Below are 17830 nucleotides of genomic sequence, written 5' to 3'. Positions count from 1 at the left end.
GGTGCCTAGGCTGAGCATACAAACCTCCTGCAATCAGAGATTTCCAGTTCTGGCCCAAATTTGGTTTCCCTGAGTAATGTTGGCAATTACAACTCTAACTGAAAGAGCTTGGACCAAAGTCTGGGATTCAGCTTTCATATAAAATCTAGGATTCAGAGAGAAGGGGTTTAAGTCACTATTCTGTTTCAGCAGTCAGGGCTGTGGTTTTACTTTCCAACTCCAGCATAAAAATAAAATGTTTATTGATCATGATGCCTTGCAAAATGCTTTTCAGCTATTGCTGTTGAAATGGATGAGTTCTTGTTTTTCTGTTCTTCCCTCCTGTGTGTGCACAGCTCCTGTCTTTTGCCTAGAATTCAAGCTATGCTGGAAATCAGCTGGAGTGGGGTTTGCCTGGTTGTGAGCCCAAGGGGGGGCTTTTGGACTAAGATAACATCAGGAATAATAATAATAATAATGACAGTAAGCAGCCTGATTTCCTTGGCTGATTAATCTGAAATCTCCTTAGAGACATTCAGGAAGACAATGCAAGATTTTCTCTGGCAGTAGCTGACTGGGGTTTTTTGTCTACAGGTTTCCCCTAAAATGTTTGTCACATTGCCAAGCTGCTCTGTTCTTTTGATATGCAAAGTGCTTTGAAGAGAGAATTCCTCAATTACCAGTATTCCCAATGCATGGCAATGTAGTAAGGAGGGAAAGGGGATTTTTGTCTTCAGATAACAGTATAAAGAGGAAACACTTGTGTTTGTAGGGTCGTCTTCTGGTACAAGATTTTTGAAGTATTTGTGTGAGATTTACTCTTTTGTGGCTATACTAGTATCACCACTTAGAGCTCTGTTTTGAGAATAATTATAGATAATATGTGGGTTTTGAGATATACCTAGAAGTTCAAGACACTGGTAATGAAATCCTCAAAGGATGCAGTGAAGGTAATGCAGAACAAGAAGTACTCAATGCATGTGATGAAATATTTGCCATTCTCATTCATCTCTAATGATTTAATAGCCAATGGGCACCAAGATACATCTGATATAGCATCTATTTTACTAAGACTTCTTAAAATCAGTGGGTTGCAGTTTGACCAAACACCCTGGATGTAGTGTTCAGAAATTCTCTCTGTTGTTAATGGTGGGAGAAAGCTAGTGTTGTACCAGTGTTTAACGAAACAATCCTGATCCACTGGTGATTCACGAGTAGAATGCAACTTTTAGGATGCTTCAGACAGCCAAAATCCTGCTGGTGAAGGGGAATGGCTGCTTGCCAGCAGGTTGTGTCCTGAGAGACTCTGGGGTGCCATGGAGAGGAGGCTGGAGAGCCTTGGAGACAGCCCCTCTGGGGTGAATCGCTGGGTTTGGCTGGGATGGAGTTAATTGTCTTCACTGAAATTGTGGGGATGTGTTTTGTGTTTGTGCTGAACACAGGGTTGATAATATAGAGGTATTTTTGTTATTGCTGGGCAGGACTTACAGAGCCAAGGCCTTTTCTGCTTTTTGTATGGCCACGTTGGCAAGAGAGCTGGGGGTGACACAGCTGGGACAGGTGAGCCAGCTGACCAAAGGGATACTCCAGACCATATAACATCATAGTATATAAAGGGGGGAGGAAAAGGGGATATTTGGAGTGACAGTGTTTGTCTTCCCAAGTCACAATCAACCGTGATGGGGCCTGCTCTCCTGGAGATGGCCTGCCCTGGGGAAGCGGTGAATGAATGCCTTGCTTTACTTTGCTTGTGTGCATGGCTCTTGCTTATTAAACTGTTGTTATCTCGTCTTCCAGCTTTAACCCTTGGATTGTCTCCCCAGTGCTGCTGGTGGGGCTCAGTGAGCGGCTCCGTGGGGCCGGGCTGGCAGCCGGGTTACATCAGGGTGGGTGAGGGACGGGGGAACCGGGAGGTGCTCTAGGACACGACAGGGCAGGGCAGAAGAGCCTCTGACACTTGCCCTGCCACCGCTTCTCCTCAGGGACCCCAGTGCAGCCCCCTCGGGCTGTGCACGGCTACGCTCTGCCCGACCTGTGGCCAAAATGACAGCCACGCCTGCGAGATGCGGCAATCTGAGGAAGGGCTGGGGGGAGCCCGGAGGAGAAACATGCGGGGGACACCCGGCTTCTCCCTTCCCGGCCGTACCCAGCCCAGCTTCCCCCTCCGCCTGTCCCGAACCAGCCCCGGCCCAACAGGGGGAGGCGGGAGCGGGGCCGAGACCGAGGAGCGGGGCCGAGACCGACGGCGGGATCGGGGCTGGGAGTGGCCGCCGCGGAACGCTAGGCGGCGCTGCCCCCGCCGCGGAACGCGAGGCGCCGCCGCCGTGTTCCCGGGGGGACGCGGGGCGGGAGGCGCGCGGCGGCGGCCGGAGCGCTGAGCGCGGCGCACCGCTCCCGGCACGAGCGCGATGGCGCCCAGCGGCAAGGTGAGGGCGGGGGCCGGGGGTCCCACATACACCATCCCTGGCACCGGGTAACTCCTCCCCGTGCTGGCCGAGCCGCTGCGAAGCTGTCCAGCTCAGCGGGAATCAGTGTTCCCGCAGCAGTGACTGCCATTGCTCTTGCTAAAATAACACTAGAACTGTTTTTTCTCTGTTGAAAATGCAGTTTGTGTATGTGGTGCGTATAGGGAATCTTGTTAGTGAAGCTATTTTAAGGTCTCGTAATACAGGGCAGTTTAGTATCTGTTATCTGTGCTGCTGTAGCCATCTCTTTCTTTGCTTTATTATAGCTACTTCGGCACCGAGAGGTCAGAGATAAAGGCAGGCTTGTTCCATATGGCCCCTATCAGTACGTGAGCAGAGCAGGTGAATTCAGCTCAGGTGTGGCAGTGCTGCCCTGCGGTCACATCGGGAAGGTGTCCCTTAGGGCCCCGCAGCTGACAGAGAGCTCTGCCTGCTCGGGTGAGATGCCCAGGGGTTAATAACAGCTGAAGAGAGACGTAGAGGAGGGATGCCAAAAGAGCTGCCCTCTTTCTCAAGGAGAGTTTCACGTTCCTGAACGGGCACCCGGCTTGGGTTTGCTGCCTTCCAGAAAAGGACTTGGCACTTGACACTTGATTGTGTGTTTCGTAAGCAAAACAGCAGCTCTTCACTCCTGCGCTTCTCTGGCTTCTCTGCTGTCATCCTGCCATCTCTGAAGAGAATATTACCCCTTTTGGGCAACAGGATGGATTTGACTGCCAGCCATTGTGTGTTTTTAGGCAGCACAGCACCAAGCCAAGGAGGGTTTGCAGCTGCAGCCTCAGTAACTGCCTCTGTTCCACTCTATTCTGCAGACCTGGCCGACTCAGACATTCATTCTCACCTTCCAGACAAGCCACAGGTGAAGGCAGGGTGAGGAGTAGAGTGTTGAAACTGAGTGTGACCTGCTGGACAACTTGTGGAGCTCTGCTGCTCAGCTTCCTTCCTCCCTCCCTGCAGAATGCAGGGGATTTAACCAGTGCTTGTTAAAATGACAGGGGAGGTGCACAGTATATTCTGGGGAAAGAAGGAGGGCAAGCAAATAGCTGGAGAGCTGCTAAAGTAGAGCATTAGACTGCTAACTTTGGCAAGTTATTCTTAACTTGGTTTTAAGACTTGTTTATGTGGGTGACAAAAAGAATCAGGTTCTTTGCTTTGGAAAAGCAGACTCTGCATCTTGTGTCACTTGACAGATTTAGGATTATTGCCCACATCCTTTTGTCACCTTAATTTCTTCTGCAATTTGATATATTTTGTATTTTAAAACAAGTTAGCTGGCTCCAGTCTAGGTAGTACCCGATTTTCCTGTGTTCTGGCAAACAATTTTCTCAGGCAGTGTAATTTAATCTGCTGGCAGTCAAGCAAGGTTTTGATGCATATTTAGGGAACTTGGCTTTAATCCTTGAGAATAATTTTGAGCTGGCCTTGGACATGCAGGGCCTCATTTTGCTGAATTCCTCTTGCAACTACATTCATCTGGATAATTAATCAAGGAGAGTCTGTGAAAAACTTTAGAAGAACTTAGAGTCAAACGAGAATTTGCAACAATTTTATTTAATTCTAGTGTATAAATCAATGAATGGGCAGACTAGGGCAGTGTTTTGTATAGATCAGACAAAGAAGTGATCAGAAACATAGACTAACTTGAGGGATTTAAGCCCCTCAATTGAAGTTGGAATTCATTCTTGTAATTGTCAACTAAAATATTTGTTTAATTTCCTAGTGTAGAAAAGCCCTTAGATCACTAATGAATTCATGGGGTTGTATAGAAATTGCATGCTCTCTACAGGTTATTGTGTAACATAGGATGTTTTTGTATTTTCCACTGAAATGTCTGGAATATTGTAAAGGATTAAATTATTTTCTTTTCAGTGCAGTTATACCAGTTGTCTTCCACCATTGTCTCTTACTAACAGTTACTGTAAAAGAAATGTAATGTAATTTGATTGTTAGGTTTTGTATGTACCCTTTTAACCTTTTAAGTAATTATGCTTGTATTTTATTTTTTTATTTTTTTACTCATTCTTTGCAGGTGGCAATAGTGCTGTGCCTGGATGTAGGCCTTACAATGAGCAGCTCTTCCCCTGGTGGAGAGTCTTCACTTGACCAAGCCAAGAAGATTATGACAAAGTTTGTGCAGCGTCAGGTGTGTATGATTTCATAAGTGTTAAAAAGGGAGAGGGAGCAATAACATCTGTGAAGCATTTTCCTCATTTACTAATAATTTAAATAAATGAGGAATGAGTGAGAATTAGTCTCTGTTTATGCAGGAGTGACAGTGCTCTTTGTTTCAGCTGTATTTTTTGTGCATGAGATGTGATAGTTGGGTTGGTCACCCTTTTTCTTCAGGGCAGTAGAAACTTTTATGGAAACTCCTTCTGTTGAAAATATTTCAACACTTAATAATTACTACACAGAAGACTCATTTTGAGAACTGAATCAGACAGTTCTATTTATTTTATCCCAGATAGCCTCTTGTCAATTTGTTACTTTAATTATATCTAACTTTGTGAACTCGCTGTAAGATTACATTTTGGGAGGATAGCACTGAATAAATAAAAAACAGTAAATCCATTATAATTGATGTTTCAAAAGGAGTTCAGCTTGCTGTAATCTGCCTAACATAGTTGTGTATGAATCTACCTATGTTTTAATACCTGTTTTGTATCTGTTCTCTGTATCTGCAGGTTTTTGCTGAGAGTAAAGATGAAGTCGCTGTAGTTTTGTTTGGCACTGATGGCACTAGCAATGGCCTTGCCAGTGAGGATCAATACCAAAACATTACTGTACACAGGTCACTACAGCTGCCAGATTTTGATTTGCTGGAAGACATTCAAGATGTGATTAAAGCAGGCTCTGAACAAGCAGACTGTATCCTTTTGCTGCAGAGCGCTCCCTGAACTGATTCAGCTATGTAGGAGACAGGAAGTCAGTGTTGTGAAATTGGGCTCAGCCTCCCAAGTTTTAACTGCTGTCAGAGTTGAGCTAATTTGTGTTTGTTAGTTTGTCCAAAAGCAGATTTAGCTGCTTTTTGACGTTCATTTAGGCTAACAGATGTAGTCTTGGCCTTAAGGAATCGTTGCTTTTATGAAGTGTTCAGTTAATTAAAGAGAACAAAGATAATAATATAATTTTAGGCCTCAAATAAGGCATGTATTTTTAAAAATAGCATTACGGAATTTGGTTTATGCTTTTTAATAAAAATGTTGTTTATGAAATAAGTCAGCAGAAGTACCAGAAACCAGACTGTCATGATTTCAGCCCATCTGGCAACTCAGCCCCACAAGCTACTTGCTCATTCCCCCACCGGTTGGAGGGGGGAGAGCTGAAAGAGTAAAAGGGAGAAAACTCGTGGGTTGAGATAGGTTAATAAGGAAGTTGAAAGCTGTGTACACAAGCAGAGTAAAAGAAAGAATTATTCACTGCTTCCTATGGGCAGGCAGGTGTTCAGCCATCTCCAGGAGAGCAGAGTTTCATCAGACTTAACAGTTACCTAGGAATGCCAACACCAGAACTCTGAATATCCTCCTTCTTTCTGGCAGCTATACATGTTGAGTGTGATGCCATGTGGTGTGGGATATCCCACTGGTCAGTTGGGACCAGCTGTCCCTGCTGTGTTTCCTCCCAGCTTCTTGTGCTCCCCCAGCCTCCTCAATGGCAGGGTGGTACAAGAACCAGAAAAGACCTTGGCTCTGTGCAAACACTACTCACCAACAACTACACCATCCCTATATTATCATCGCTGTTTCCAGCACAATTTCAAGACAGCTCCATGCCAGCTCCTGTGAGGAAAACTGTCTGTACCCCAGAGAATGCAGAATAGAGGTTTATCAGATTGATTTATTTATAAAGTATTTCTGACATTGCTAAATACCACTTCCTGGTTTGATTTCCATTCATGTTTGAATGTGTTCTACTCTTAGTTACATATAAAGTGAAAAGTTTTAAAGGTTCATTTATATAATGTTCCTTTGTGTGTTTCATTTACATGCAGTTCAATTTTCTGTGTTGTCTCTCTCTGGCCAGAAGATGATTGTTGTGAGCTCTATCCAGGCAGTCAGAGCTGTTTCAGAGAAGTGTTCAGCCAGTCAGCTGGCTCACACATTCCCAGTGGGAACTGTGATGAGGAAAAAATGAAGAGATTGTCAGATGCAGGTGCTTTGAAGAAAAACTTGCATATTGAAATATTGTTGATGGATTCAGAGTAACAGCCTAAAGGTTGGATTGTCTCTTCATTGGACTTGAGCCTCTCATTGACAGTTGAGAGGCTGGGATCTGAAATAGCTTTTTTAGTGTTCCATTGGGTAAGTGGGGCAGAGACAAGATCACAATACAGACAAGTTATATAGGAACCTCTTGCACATTAGTTATTTGAAAAGTATTTATCTTAAAAGAGTATTTCTTAAATGCATGTTTGTCAGTCTTTGAGAAGGAGTGAAAATCTAAAATTGCTTTATACCACTTTTTGTTACTTGATTCACGTTCTAAGATTTTTCTTAATTTTGCTTAGTTTTGGATGCCATTATTGTGTGTATGGACTTGCTTCAGAAGCAAACAATGTGAGTATGTAACCTGAAGTCTTATACAGAAGTCTGACTTTGCACTGATGTTTTCTTGTTGGTCTTATATTTCCAGTATTTATAAATGTGTGCAGTGCTTTCTTAAAAAAAAAATTAAGATAAACAGCACACTATAGAAGTTTGTCTCCAAAAAATCCTTGTGAAACATCTGACTTTTCCAGACAATTGGAGAGCTTTCTGAGGCAACTGGCAACTCTGTAGTAGAGCCATGAGGGTATTAATGCCATTATAGAAAGCACAAAGCCTTCCCTTTCTGTCATATTCCTTGTGTTCTGCTTTCAAAAAGTGTTAATCTGGATGTTAAGATGCCTAGAAAAGAGCTACTGAATTTAAATGTGATGGCACATTTTAGAAAGAAAAAACTAGAAAGGTGAATTTGTTCAGCCTTGAAATTTAAAGACTGTTGGAGATGATGTGGCTGTTTGTAAATATGCAAATATTTATGTACATATGCAAATATATGGCTGTATGTAAATAGGCTGTGGGAATGAAGGTGCAGTAGGAAAAAAACCACTCGTTAAGCTGAGAAAAAATGTTGACATCAGTGTTACAAAGTTGTCAGTGAGTGTGCTTAGGCTGGCAAGGTGTTTCTAACACTCTGAACTAGTGGTGAAGGGAAAGGAAGGTAACTGCATTTCCTCTCAAACCAGAGCTTGAACATGTTTCTAAAAAGGTTATATGATCTATTTGTGAGTGCAGAAGACTAGACTTAGTGATGCAATTTGTTTTTATTAATAAATTCTAATCAGTGTGGAAAGCTGTATCCATTTAATGGTTAAGACTGAGTTGTGAATGAAAATTACTGTGTTTATGGCATTATAGTCTTGAATAGCTATGGAGCAACAGGTTTTGTTGTAGCCTATATGCACCAGCCCCTTTGATATGTAGTTTGCCTTCATTTGAGAAAATACTATAGGGTAAAAATTCAAGAAAACCACTCTTATGTTTAATTATCCAGATCAAAACTACCAATTCAACTGAATTTTGTTCTGTCACTAGCCAGGCTTCCTGATCTGTACTGTTACTACTTCTTAGTATATTAAGTAGTCTTGAAAGTCCATCTTCTCCAGTTAATCTACTGAATTAGATTACTAAAATGGAACCCCCACCAGCAGCAGTAATTTAAAATACATTTTCACAAGAACAGACTTACAGCTGCAAAGGAAATGATCAGTGTAATCCATAAGCAGCCTAACATATTTTATTAGCATTTTATTCACATTGGTGAAAATTGGCAGAATTCCATTCATTTAGATGTAGTTAGTGATTTATAGTCACAGGACTAGAGTCCTCAATTTTAGGGTAGGAGGGAGAAAGGGGAATCATATAAACACTTAGGAGAAGTAATATAATCTATGATAGAACAACTTCTGCCATGTAGGTTTATTTGTTTTCTTTCATTTTACAAGTACATATCTTGGGTAAAGTAATTACAAATACATTACTTTTATTATTGTGTAAAGAAAGAATTAAAAATGGCCTTACAATATTTTCAATATATGTAAATGTTTTTCTCTATTTTAAGAGGAAAGAAATATGAGAAGAGACACATTGAACTGTTTACAGACCTTAATAGTCCTGTCAGTGAGGATCAGCTGGGAATTATCATTGCTAACTTGAAAAAAACCGGAATTTCACTTCAGTTTTTGTGAGTATGAAAATGGCTGCTGTATACTATGCCATTTTTTAAAATGAAAATTATTCTTTCTTAATAATTATCTCAAAATAGCTGGTGATCTGCTGGTGTATGGTTTCTTTAGAGGTGTACCAGTAAGTAATATGATTATTGTAAGTACTTCTGTTGGTTATACGTGCTTTGATTTCCAGTTATGAGCCAAGTCCCCTTGGTTAAATAATGTGCAAATAAATGTTAAAATGATGGCTTTTTCTCCACTTAAGTTTACAGCTTAGATCCAAAGTCTAAAATGGGAGACGAAAGGAAAATATAAGCAGAGAATTGGGAAACAATAAGCCAGAAATAGCCTCAGAAACAGTGGTTTTGTCACAGCAACAGCCTAGATCCTTTTAGGTAAGGATGTTACTGGGAAGAAATAATGAGGTAGTGTTGCAGATGTCAATAGCTTGATTCTGGTGTCAGTAGAGGAGCAGGTCTGAAGAGAAGGGTTATATTCACAATGGGGGGCTTGGAAAATGGAAACAATGTCTTAGAACAAAGTGTTGGAACAGGAATCCCTTGATTGTTGTGCTGTAGATATAGGCATTGATCCAAATAATGAATGGTAGTGTTAAGGCTGTTGCATATGATGGCAACTGGAAGCTGCGAGCCTTCTAGAGGAGTTTATTTGAAAGCAAAACTTTGTGGCTGTTTATAATAAATACTTTCACAGGAGAAAGTTAAAGCCCTAGTTTAACTTCTGACCATGTACTTTTGCCTAGATCCTCCATCCTGTAAGGAACAATGTTGTGAACTTAATAATGAATTCATTTAAGCCATTTGTCAACCCATTTGGAAGATAAAAGAGGGGTTAGAAAAATGTGACTGAAAATCATGGTCTGATCCTCCACAAAAGAATCTTTGCCTTTGCTTAGGGGAGGCTGGATGCAAAAATGTCAGTTTTTGTTGACACAGCAAAAGCAGTTATGCTTCCAATGTGACATTCCCCTCCTGGCTTATTTGAGCTGTTGTAGGGCACTGGAGGCAGTAGAGGTGCAATCCCATGAATCTGAGTATCTCTGCCAGTCAGAGTACACCTTTTGGAGCCCTGGTATTCAGCTGCTGCTCCCTTGTCTATGAATTACAAAATAAACGTGGCTGTTACAGTATTGGCTGCAGGTTTGCACCCTGTCTCCCAGCCACAGGAGCAAAGGATTGATTTTTATTTGTACAAGTGTAAAATGCTTGTTTAAAAATAATTTCTTGCTACATCTTTTGTTATAACCTATGCTTCCATTGCTTATGCCCTGTTCATAGACTAGGTTGTAACTTGCAGCAGATGGTTGGTTTTCCTCTGTATTTCCAGGTGCCAAGCACATGCTGAGCACCGTGAAGTGTTGGTATTACATACTTCTCATCACAGTAGTTTCTGGGCATTGAACAGTGAACATAGCCTAACTTACACCTGTCAGAGGTTTGAAGCTTTTTGGTGTTGCCGTATCAGCTTAAAAATACAGTTTCTATATTTTGTCAGTGGAATCTGCTTTCTAAAAAGATACCAAACACTTTGCTGAAGCTTGATCTTTAATTTTGATGTGACACTGTTGTGCATAGTGTTAACTCTGCTTATTATGTGTTGCTTCATGGATAACTTTAGTGAGGACTAATGAGGTGAAAATATGGTAGAGATATGTAGGCTGCTTTTGACAAAACATAATACAATGCTTAAGTTATTTCATTTTGTAGAAATGTGGTGAAAGGTATCATGTGGTTCATTCAGAATTGGATCAGATGAAAGACCTGAAAAATCTGCAGGTGTTTTCAGGGGCACAGGGTTGAGGATCTTACACATTTTTCTCCTCTGTGTTTGTTATACTTAGTTAACACTCTCCTGTATTTTGAAGAGAAGCAAAATCATTTTATCTATAACCCCTGGCTAAATTTTAAAATCTAATTCATGAAGTGCAGGAAAAATGTGTCACCTTCAGTCAGAAATTCACCCAGTGTTGTAAGCTATTAAAATCTCAGAGTAACATTTGCTCCAGAAATACCTATTAGCTCCACTGCAGAGAATATCCTGCTTGCTGGCATTTGGAGCTGATACAGTCACAGGCCTGGAACAGCCTTTAACAAGTCATGTAGAGCAGTCCTCTACCTCAGACTGGGTCAGGTGTATGTGTGTCACTGCTGAGCCGTGTTTGGCTAACCTTCCGATAAAGATTTGCAGTGATGGAGACTCTCCTCTCTCCTCAGGCAGTTGGTTTTAGAGATTATGGTTTGAAATGCCTTTATCAGGTTTTTGACTATCTGACCTGACTTCATAATGTGATTGGAGTGCAGACAGAATAAAAAGAACTGATTGTTTCCTTCCTCTCTGCAACAGCTTTTTATATTTAAGGCTGTCTTGCCCTCTAATTCCCTTCTCTGTGGGCTTTATTTTGTTCAGTCTTTTTAAATGGATCTTGCTTTCTAATCAGCATTGACTTGACTGTCTAATCTATTCCTGTACTTGGATGTCTTTATTGATGCACAGTAGCCAGCACTGGTGCATCACTCTGCTCGAGATGCTACCAGTGCCAAGTAGACTTGAAAAACTGCTTAATTTGTTTTGCAAGTCCTGTGGCTCTTTATAAATCTGTCTGCAGCTAGATAGGAATTGTTGATTCTGAGAACATTTTTGTTTTGTTTTGATTGGTTATTTTAATAAGGAAGAAAGCCAAACTAACTGCTTCTTCTTTTCTTCTTAGTCTGCCATTTCCAGTGAGTGTTGGTGATGGAATTGGAGATCCAAGTGCCAGTGTACATGCTCATATGCACAGAGACATTTTTCCAAAAAAGTGTTTAACTGAACAACAAAAGCAAGGTATTGATGTGGTGAGGAAACTCATGTATACTTTGGATGAAGAAGGAGGGCTGGAAGAAATTTATACTTTCAGGTAAGTTTGGTTAATCCTGGTTATTGTACTATAGATATACTTTCTGATTTCTTCTCCAAAAGATGAAGTTAAGTAATTACTTGTGTCACAGTTTCATTGAAGTCAATGAATTTTATGACTTGTTGTACCCTCACTCTGTTTCATTCAGCTTCTTCAGTGGCTTTAGAATAAGTAGAAGAGCTTAGAGATTTCAGGGGAAAATTAATTTTCTCTATCTTGTGTTTAAAAAACCGAAAATCAGTTTTCTTCCATCTTTAGTGTTGGAGGATTTTGGAGAGAACATTTCTGTAAATGTCATTTCAAAAACATGTTTTAGAAAGCGATGAAATTTGTGGCATAGTGCAGCTTGAACATCTGTATTTAATGGTAGCCTTTGTTCTTTGGTCGCAGACTTCTTTTAGCTCTCTAGTTTGATAAACTCCCATGAATTCTTTGAGTAAATGTTTGTTGAATCCTGCTCTTTAATCACAGTCTACTGTGACAAACAATATACTTTTGTATTTTTATTTTTTCTTGCATTAGGAATGCAAGAATTGGAGGATGATTTTTCACTTCTTGTTTCCCCAATGGAAAAATAAAAGTTTGTGTATCTCTGAAAAACTGTAGCTAATGATATATCCGAGACTTTTCTACATAGGTGTTGTCTCAGTTGGGAAACAGGCAAAATGCTTCTATGTGTCTTATCATAGTCTAATGTTACTGTCTCTCTACAGTTATGAAAAGTGATCTTTTAGACAATGTGGTTTTCAGGAAGCTTAGCAGACCATATCCGTAATGTCGTTATCAATTTATTTTTAGATGAGGGTCGTCCCTGTAGGTTTGTATGCTGTAATTCATCAGTTCATTTGTGGGATTTCCTTCCCTCACCCTGCTCAGCTGGTCAGCTTTGCACCTCAGCAGCCAGAGAAGCTGCTCCTTGAGCATTACTATGCATTAGTGAAGAGACACGTGTCACTGTCTCTGTGTTCTGTACTAGTCAACAGAGCAGTCTGAATCTCTAGAAAAAAAGCAGGCTTTGTCACTGCTTCAAAGACTGCACAGAAAAGCAGAATCTTTCCTGGCCCGTTTATCCTTTAGGATAATCCATATGCATGAACTATCATGTGGCTTGGCCTCTTTATACTTTTTTTATCACAGACTCTTGCTACTCTACAAGCTGTCTTTGTGCCATATTTTCAGGGGAAATCCAAAATCTCTGGATAAATAGGCATTTGGCTAGTAGATTAAAGCTTTAGTTGGAAAAGTTGTTTAAGAATATGTGAGGTTTTAGATGCAATTAAGTTGCTTATCAAGTTTTAAGAAGCCAGCTTTGCAAATCTGTCATGATAATTGGCCAACACAGATACACTCTCCATTTTCCTAGATTCATTATTCCTGCTGGTAAAAATATTTCAACTCTTGTAAAATAAATTAGCCATGCCAGGAAAGTGAGTGAAGAGATTTTGTTGTGTTTTTTTTAAATTATAATACTTGACTTATTAGACAGGAGGTACTTCTGCCTCTGGGTTTTGGGGGAAGGGATTGCAGAACAGAGGAGAAAGGTTGTGCTCTTAAAATGCAAGCTGAAATGTACATTTGCAAGAGTTTTATTGACTGGGTCATCTTCGATAACAGGCAGCATTTTTCTTCTATAAATATAAGAAATTAAAGGATAGAGAGAAGTAATTGAACTTAAATTCTTAAATTACATTTTTAGGCATTTGGCACTTATGTATTTGATTTTTGTACTCATCCCTGAAAGTATGTGTTGTAGTACTCCTAATGATGTATTACCATGTTCTTTTTTATAATCTGATATTGATGTCTTTATTGCTCAAAAAAAAATTTTTCCCTTCCTTTCCCTAAGGAAAAAAAAACAAAATGTAAAAAGGAAATCCAATGTTTATCTCATAATAAAAAACCCAGTGCATTTTTGCCTTTCACTGTGCTCTTAGAATTTAAAAATTTCATCCCTGTTCATACTAGGAAACCTGAAAAGTAGAATGCCAAGTTGAATTCTCTACTGATCTTTTTAGGAGTTGATCTTGACTTCTGCCAGACAAATGCTTTAATCAAGAGAGTGGTGCATTCATAATGTTTTATCATAATGTGAAAAAGTTCGACTTTGTTTTATCTCTGTTTTATCATGCAATGAAAGGAAAAAAAAAAGATCAAGAACTTTCTCTGTGTTGGAATTTTACAGCCAAATAGCCGATGCATTTTGTATTACCTGAAAGCAGTTCTGAGGGGCAAGTCTATTTAAATTCACAATGATATATTATAAATTACTGTGCTAATTTTGGATTCCATTACTAAATGTTGTGCAATTAACACTTTTTAGTATAAACTCATTACAGTTCCTTTCTTTGTGTTTTTTTTTTTTAAACTTGTATATCTGCAATTTAGGCTAGAAATAGTTGAAGTAACTTCTTTCACTCTGACAGAATGCCCTTAAATTAATGAGTTCACTAGTACTGTATAAAAATAAAGTGTCAAAAGTTAATTTCTGCATAAACAAAATCCTGTTTATTGAAACCAGATTATTTCTTTAGCTTTACTATAAAAAGCATTTTAACACTAAGAGAGCATTTTTCTAATTTGTGTTGTTCAGCTTGCTACAGTGCTCTAATTGGGTGAGCACAGCTAAATGGCAAATGCTTAAGAAGCAGTTGTGTAGTTTTATCACTAGACCTAACACAGAGCCTTTAAGCCTTTATGTCACACCACCATAAAGGCTCAAGATGGGGATAATCTACTGTTCCACCTCTTTTTTTCATTCTCTTTTCTGACAATGGGTTATGGTAAGATTATTGATACAGTTTATTTGCTTTATGCAATCTGAGCTGAAACAGTTTGGACTCCTGCATTTCCTTAAGGAGAATGTATTGTCTATAATACTTTATTCCAGTTCACCAGAGTTCATTGCTGTTTTCCTGATTCCTTCATTTAGAGAGAGCCTGGAACGTCTTTCAATGTTTAAGAAAATGGAAAGAAAGCCTATTCCTTGGCCCTGTCAGCTCACTATTGGTCCTAATTTGTCTATAAGAATTGTGGCCTACAAATCGGTAAGTGTATAAAATCATACTTTTTAGTGTAATTTGGCAGCTAGTTAGGTGCAACTGCACGGTATTTTTCCCTTAAAGCTAAAATAACATCCAAATAATTATGATAGAGATTTTTATTTGGTTAGAGGCCAGTACATCCAAAATTGTGGTTCCCACAGCAACTTTAACTATACCATACATATTAAGTAACTAAAATTCATAAGGTACAGAAATAGGAGTAACAGCTATCTACTCTGGCACTTTATGGTATTGAAGTTGATGACTCTGATTAAGAATGCTATGACTGAAGATTTATGTTCAGCATCAATGATATGTGAGACTTTATGTGTATTTCTTAAGCCCTAGGTATGAGAGGAATTTTGGACATGTGTGCATAAAATGGTGGGTGTAAATGTTTTACTAGCCTAGCCATTGTTTCAAATCACATCTGTTGTTATTTCAGACTTGGAATAAAAGGTATGTTTTTCCAGCTTGTTTGTAGTGTTTGACCGAGCTTGCACCAGTCTGTTTCTTACAGTTTATATGGCTCCTTTAATCAGTGCTAGCAAAAAGTAAGTGTATTTAAAGGCAGAAAATGTGTAAATTTCTAGTTATAGAGTAGTTAATAGGTAACTGTGTAGTGTGGCAGTATTGATGAATCTGGTGAGATGGAGATTAATTGGTTTGTTATTTCAACACAAGACTGAATCTGATGTTAGGAAGATATGAAGTATATCTGAATACTGAGAGCTGTGTATACTAGCCTTGAAAGACATTAACTTTCTATTTCTAGTTATTAATAATTTTTTTATTAGGCTAGTGAGCCAGACCAGTGCAAATAGACAGAAAGAATCCCCCCCCAAAGATGTTTGCACACAAAATAAAGTAAGTTTGGGAGAATAAGCAACATGAACTGAGTGACTGGCCTGAGATCATACAGCAGTCATACTGACATAATCTATTCTGTGTTTACTGTTTTCTGCTCAGCTCTACATTTTTCTTCTCATGTACTAGGTGTGCCATCAGTTTCACTTAAGCAGAGAAAAAGGAAAGCAGTTTTATTTCTCTGTAGCTGGGAAACATTCACTCATTGTAAATACTTATTCCTTCTTTCCCTCCCAAGTCCCATAGTGCAGCTGGGATCTTTTTGCCTTTTGGGGAAATTGCAGTAATATGAGGTATTTTTATCCTGTAGTGTAATACGCCTGATGGAAAACTTGGCCAAACAAGCTGAGTGAACATTGAGTCTTACTGTATCTTTAACATATTTCTTAATGCTTTGTCAAAACTATTTATGCAGTTGGAGGTAGTAAATTGCATGGCAAGCAAGTTACATGGTATCCTGTGACTCAAAGACTTCCACAAATGGCATAACCTACAGGTTTAATGAATAACCAGGACAAGTATGCTGTCAATATGCTACAGTTGATGTGCTAGGTCTCATACAGACAAAGCAGTGAAATGTTAACCATTCATTTTTTTTTTGAATTCTGATATCAAGGTCACAGAAGAGAAGGTGAAGAAACTTTGGGCAATTGTGGATGGCAAAACCCTCAGAAAAGAGGATGTGCAAAAAGAAACTGTTTACTGTTTGAATGATGATGATGAGACAGAAGTTCAGAAAGATGATACTATTCAAGGTACATCTTTATGTGCACCCTGAAGACAAAGGGAAGATAATGGCTTGGGTTCTTAGGTCACCTAAGGGTCTCTTAGTCTTCTACCTTGAAGCCGAGCTGTGATCTTAGAATATATGCTCTGTAGGTGGACACAGAGACTGTTACATGAGACTCTTTGTTTTCACATATTTTTAAAAAATCTTACTTTGCCAGTAGTAGGAATAATAATAGTAGGACTAACAACAACAATAGTAGTAATGACAACAGATGGAACTTGGAAGGCACTACAGCTTTCTGACTGTATGCTGTGGAAGGCCATACCTCAGTTCTGTAGTGAGTAGTTCTGCTACCTCTATTCCATGTTTAGATCTTCAATTGTCACGAATGCTTTCGTCATGCTGCTTTTTTGTAGGTGAGCAACTGCTCTAGTTATTCTGCACTTAGAAGGGTGAAGCCATCAAAGGAAGATTTAGTGTTCAAGAGTACTAGCTTTACTGTAGGAGCAATCTGAAGTAGTGGTATGCAAAATGCTTTTTATGATGTGCAGCTTCTTTCTGAGCAGATTAATTTCCCTAGAAGACTACAGGCCCCAGAAACAGCAGGAAATAGTGTACTTACTTTTAAAAATGGAGTTAAGCAAATCTGTTTCATTTTTTGTGATTGTATAAATGTATTTTTTACTAATTTTTTCCTTTTCTTTGCTGTTTCAATCCCACACAAGTAGGGCAAGTGTATTAGCTATAAAGAACAGAAGTATTCAGATAACAGTATAGAGAGTGCTGTCAAATGAGTAACATAAATAGAAAATTAGAATAAGCTGTATTTTTTTATTTAATCTATTTCAATTTTAGTATTCCTAGGTATTTCATAGTATCAGATAAAGTCCCAAAGACAATGTGACCTTCTTTAAGGAGAAATGATGGTCAAAAGATGGTCTAGTTATGTTTTACAACTTCAAAACTGCATGTAAAAAAAAATCCAGTTCTTACAGAGAATGCATTTTGAAGGATTTGTGGCTGTTCTCAGCTAATCTTCTGACTGCTTAAATTAGTAAGTAGTTGTGGGATACTAAAAGAAAGAATTGGTGAGCAGTTCAATGTGAACAAAAGAGAAAAGATTTCCCTGACAGTGGTGTGATATTTCTAATGCTAAGAGCTATTGATGCCTCCTGGACTATTGCGATTCTTTTGAGAAATGTCATAATTAGACAATATTTTGTATTTGCAGCACCTATACTGAAATTTCTTCCATTCTGTGTGTTTGCTTTCCAATTTGTAGGGAAATGTATCTGCTTATAGATTTCATCCAGGAATTTATCTGTTTATTCTGCTTTCTTTGCACTAGAGGATCTCATCCTTAGTGTGTGGAAATATAATGAAGTGATGACGTTACAAAGAGGATATTGGAAGCTGAGATAGGAGAATGAGCAGTGGGAGCAGGTGACACTTCTGAGAAATTGCAGCTTCCTATTTTATGGACATATACCTATAATGTATGGCATGGGAACTAAAGTGCAGACATATATAGGAAGACTAATTCTGTTTTCCATTGTGCACCTTGCTTCCCATGTTAGCACATTTTATTCTCTGAATCTCTTCTGGTGTCACCTCGTGTGG

General features: G+C 39.3%; 1 protein-coding gene across 1 annotated transcript in view; it reads left to right on the top strand.

The window, feature by feature from the left end:
- The first annotated feature begins 2294 nt into the window (after positions 1-2294).
- XRCC5 (X-ray repair cross complementing 5) overlaps positions 2295-17830 on the top strand; it is a 49229-nt gene continuing 33693 nt past the window's right edge. The window contains exons 1-8 of the mRNA XM_056496639.1: positions 2295-2405; positions 4474-4587; positions 5129-5312; positions 6952-7000; positions 8547-8669; positions 11384-11572; positions 14502-14616; positions 16097-16235. Coding sequence (XP_056352614.1) covers positions 2388-2405; positions 4474-4587; positions 5129-5312; positions 6952-7000; positions 8547-8669; positions 11384-11572; positions 14502-14616; positions 16097-16235 — 931 coding nt within the window. The 5' untranslated portion in view covers positions 2295-2387. The remainder of the gene's footprint in view (positions 2406-4473; positions 4588-5128; positions 5313-6951; positions 7001-8546; positions 8670-11383; positions 11573-14501; positions 14617-16096; positions 16236-17830) is intronic.

This window comes from Oenanthe melanoleuca, chromosome 7 (genome assembly GCF_029582105.1).
Source record: "Oenanthe melanoleuca isolate GR-GAL-2019-014 chromosome 7, OMel1.0, whole genome shotgun sequence".
Classification (NCBI taxonomy): Eukaryota; Metazoa; Chordata; class Aves; order Passeriformes; family Muscicapidae; genus Oenanthe; species Oenanthe melanoleuca.
Note: the sequence above shows the minus strand (reverse complement) of the source record. Positions and strands in the feature narration are given on the sequence as shown.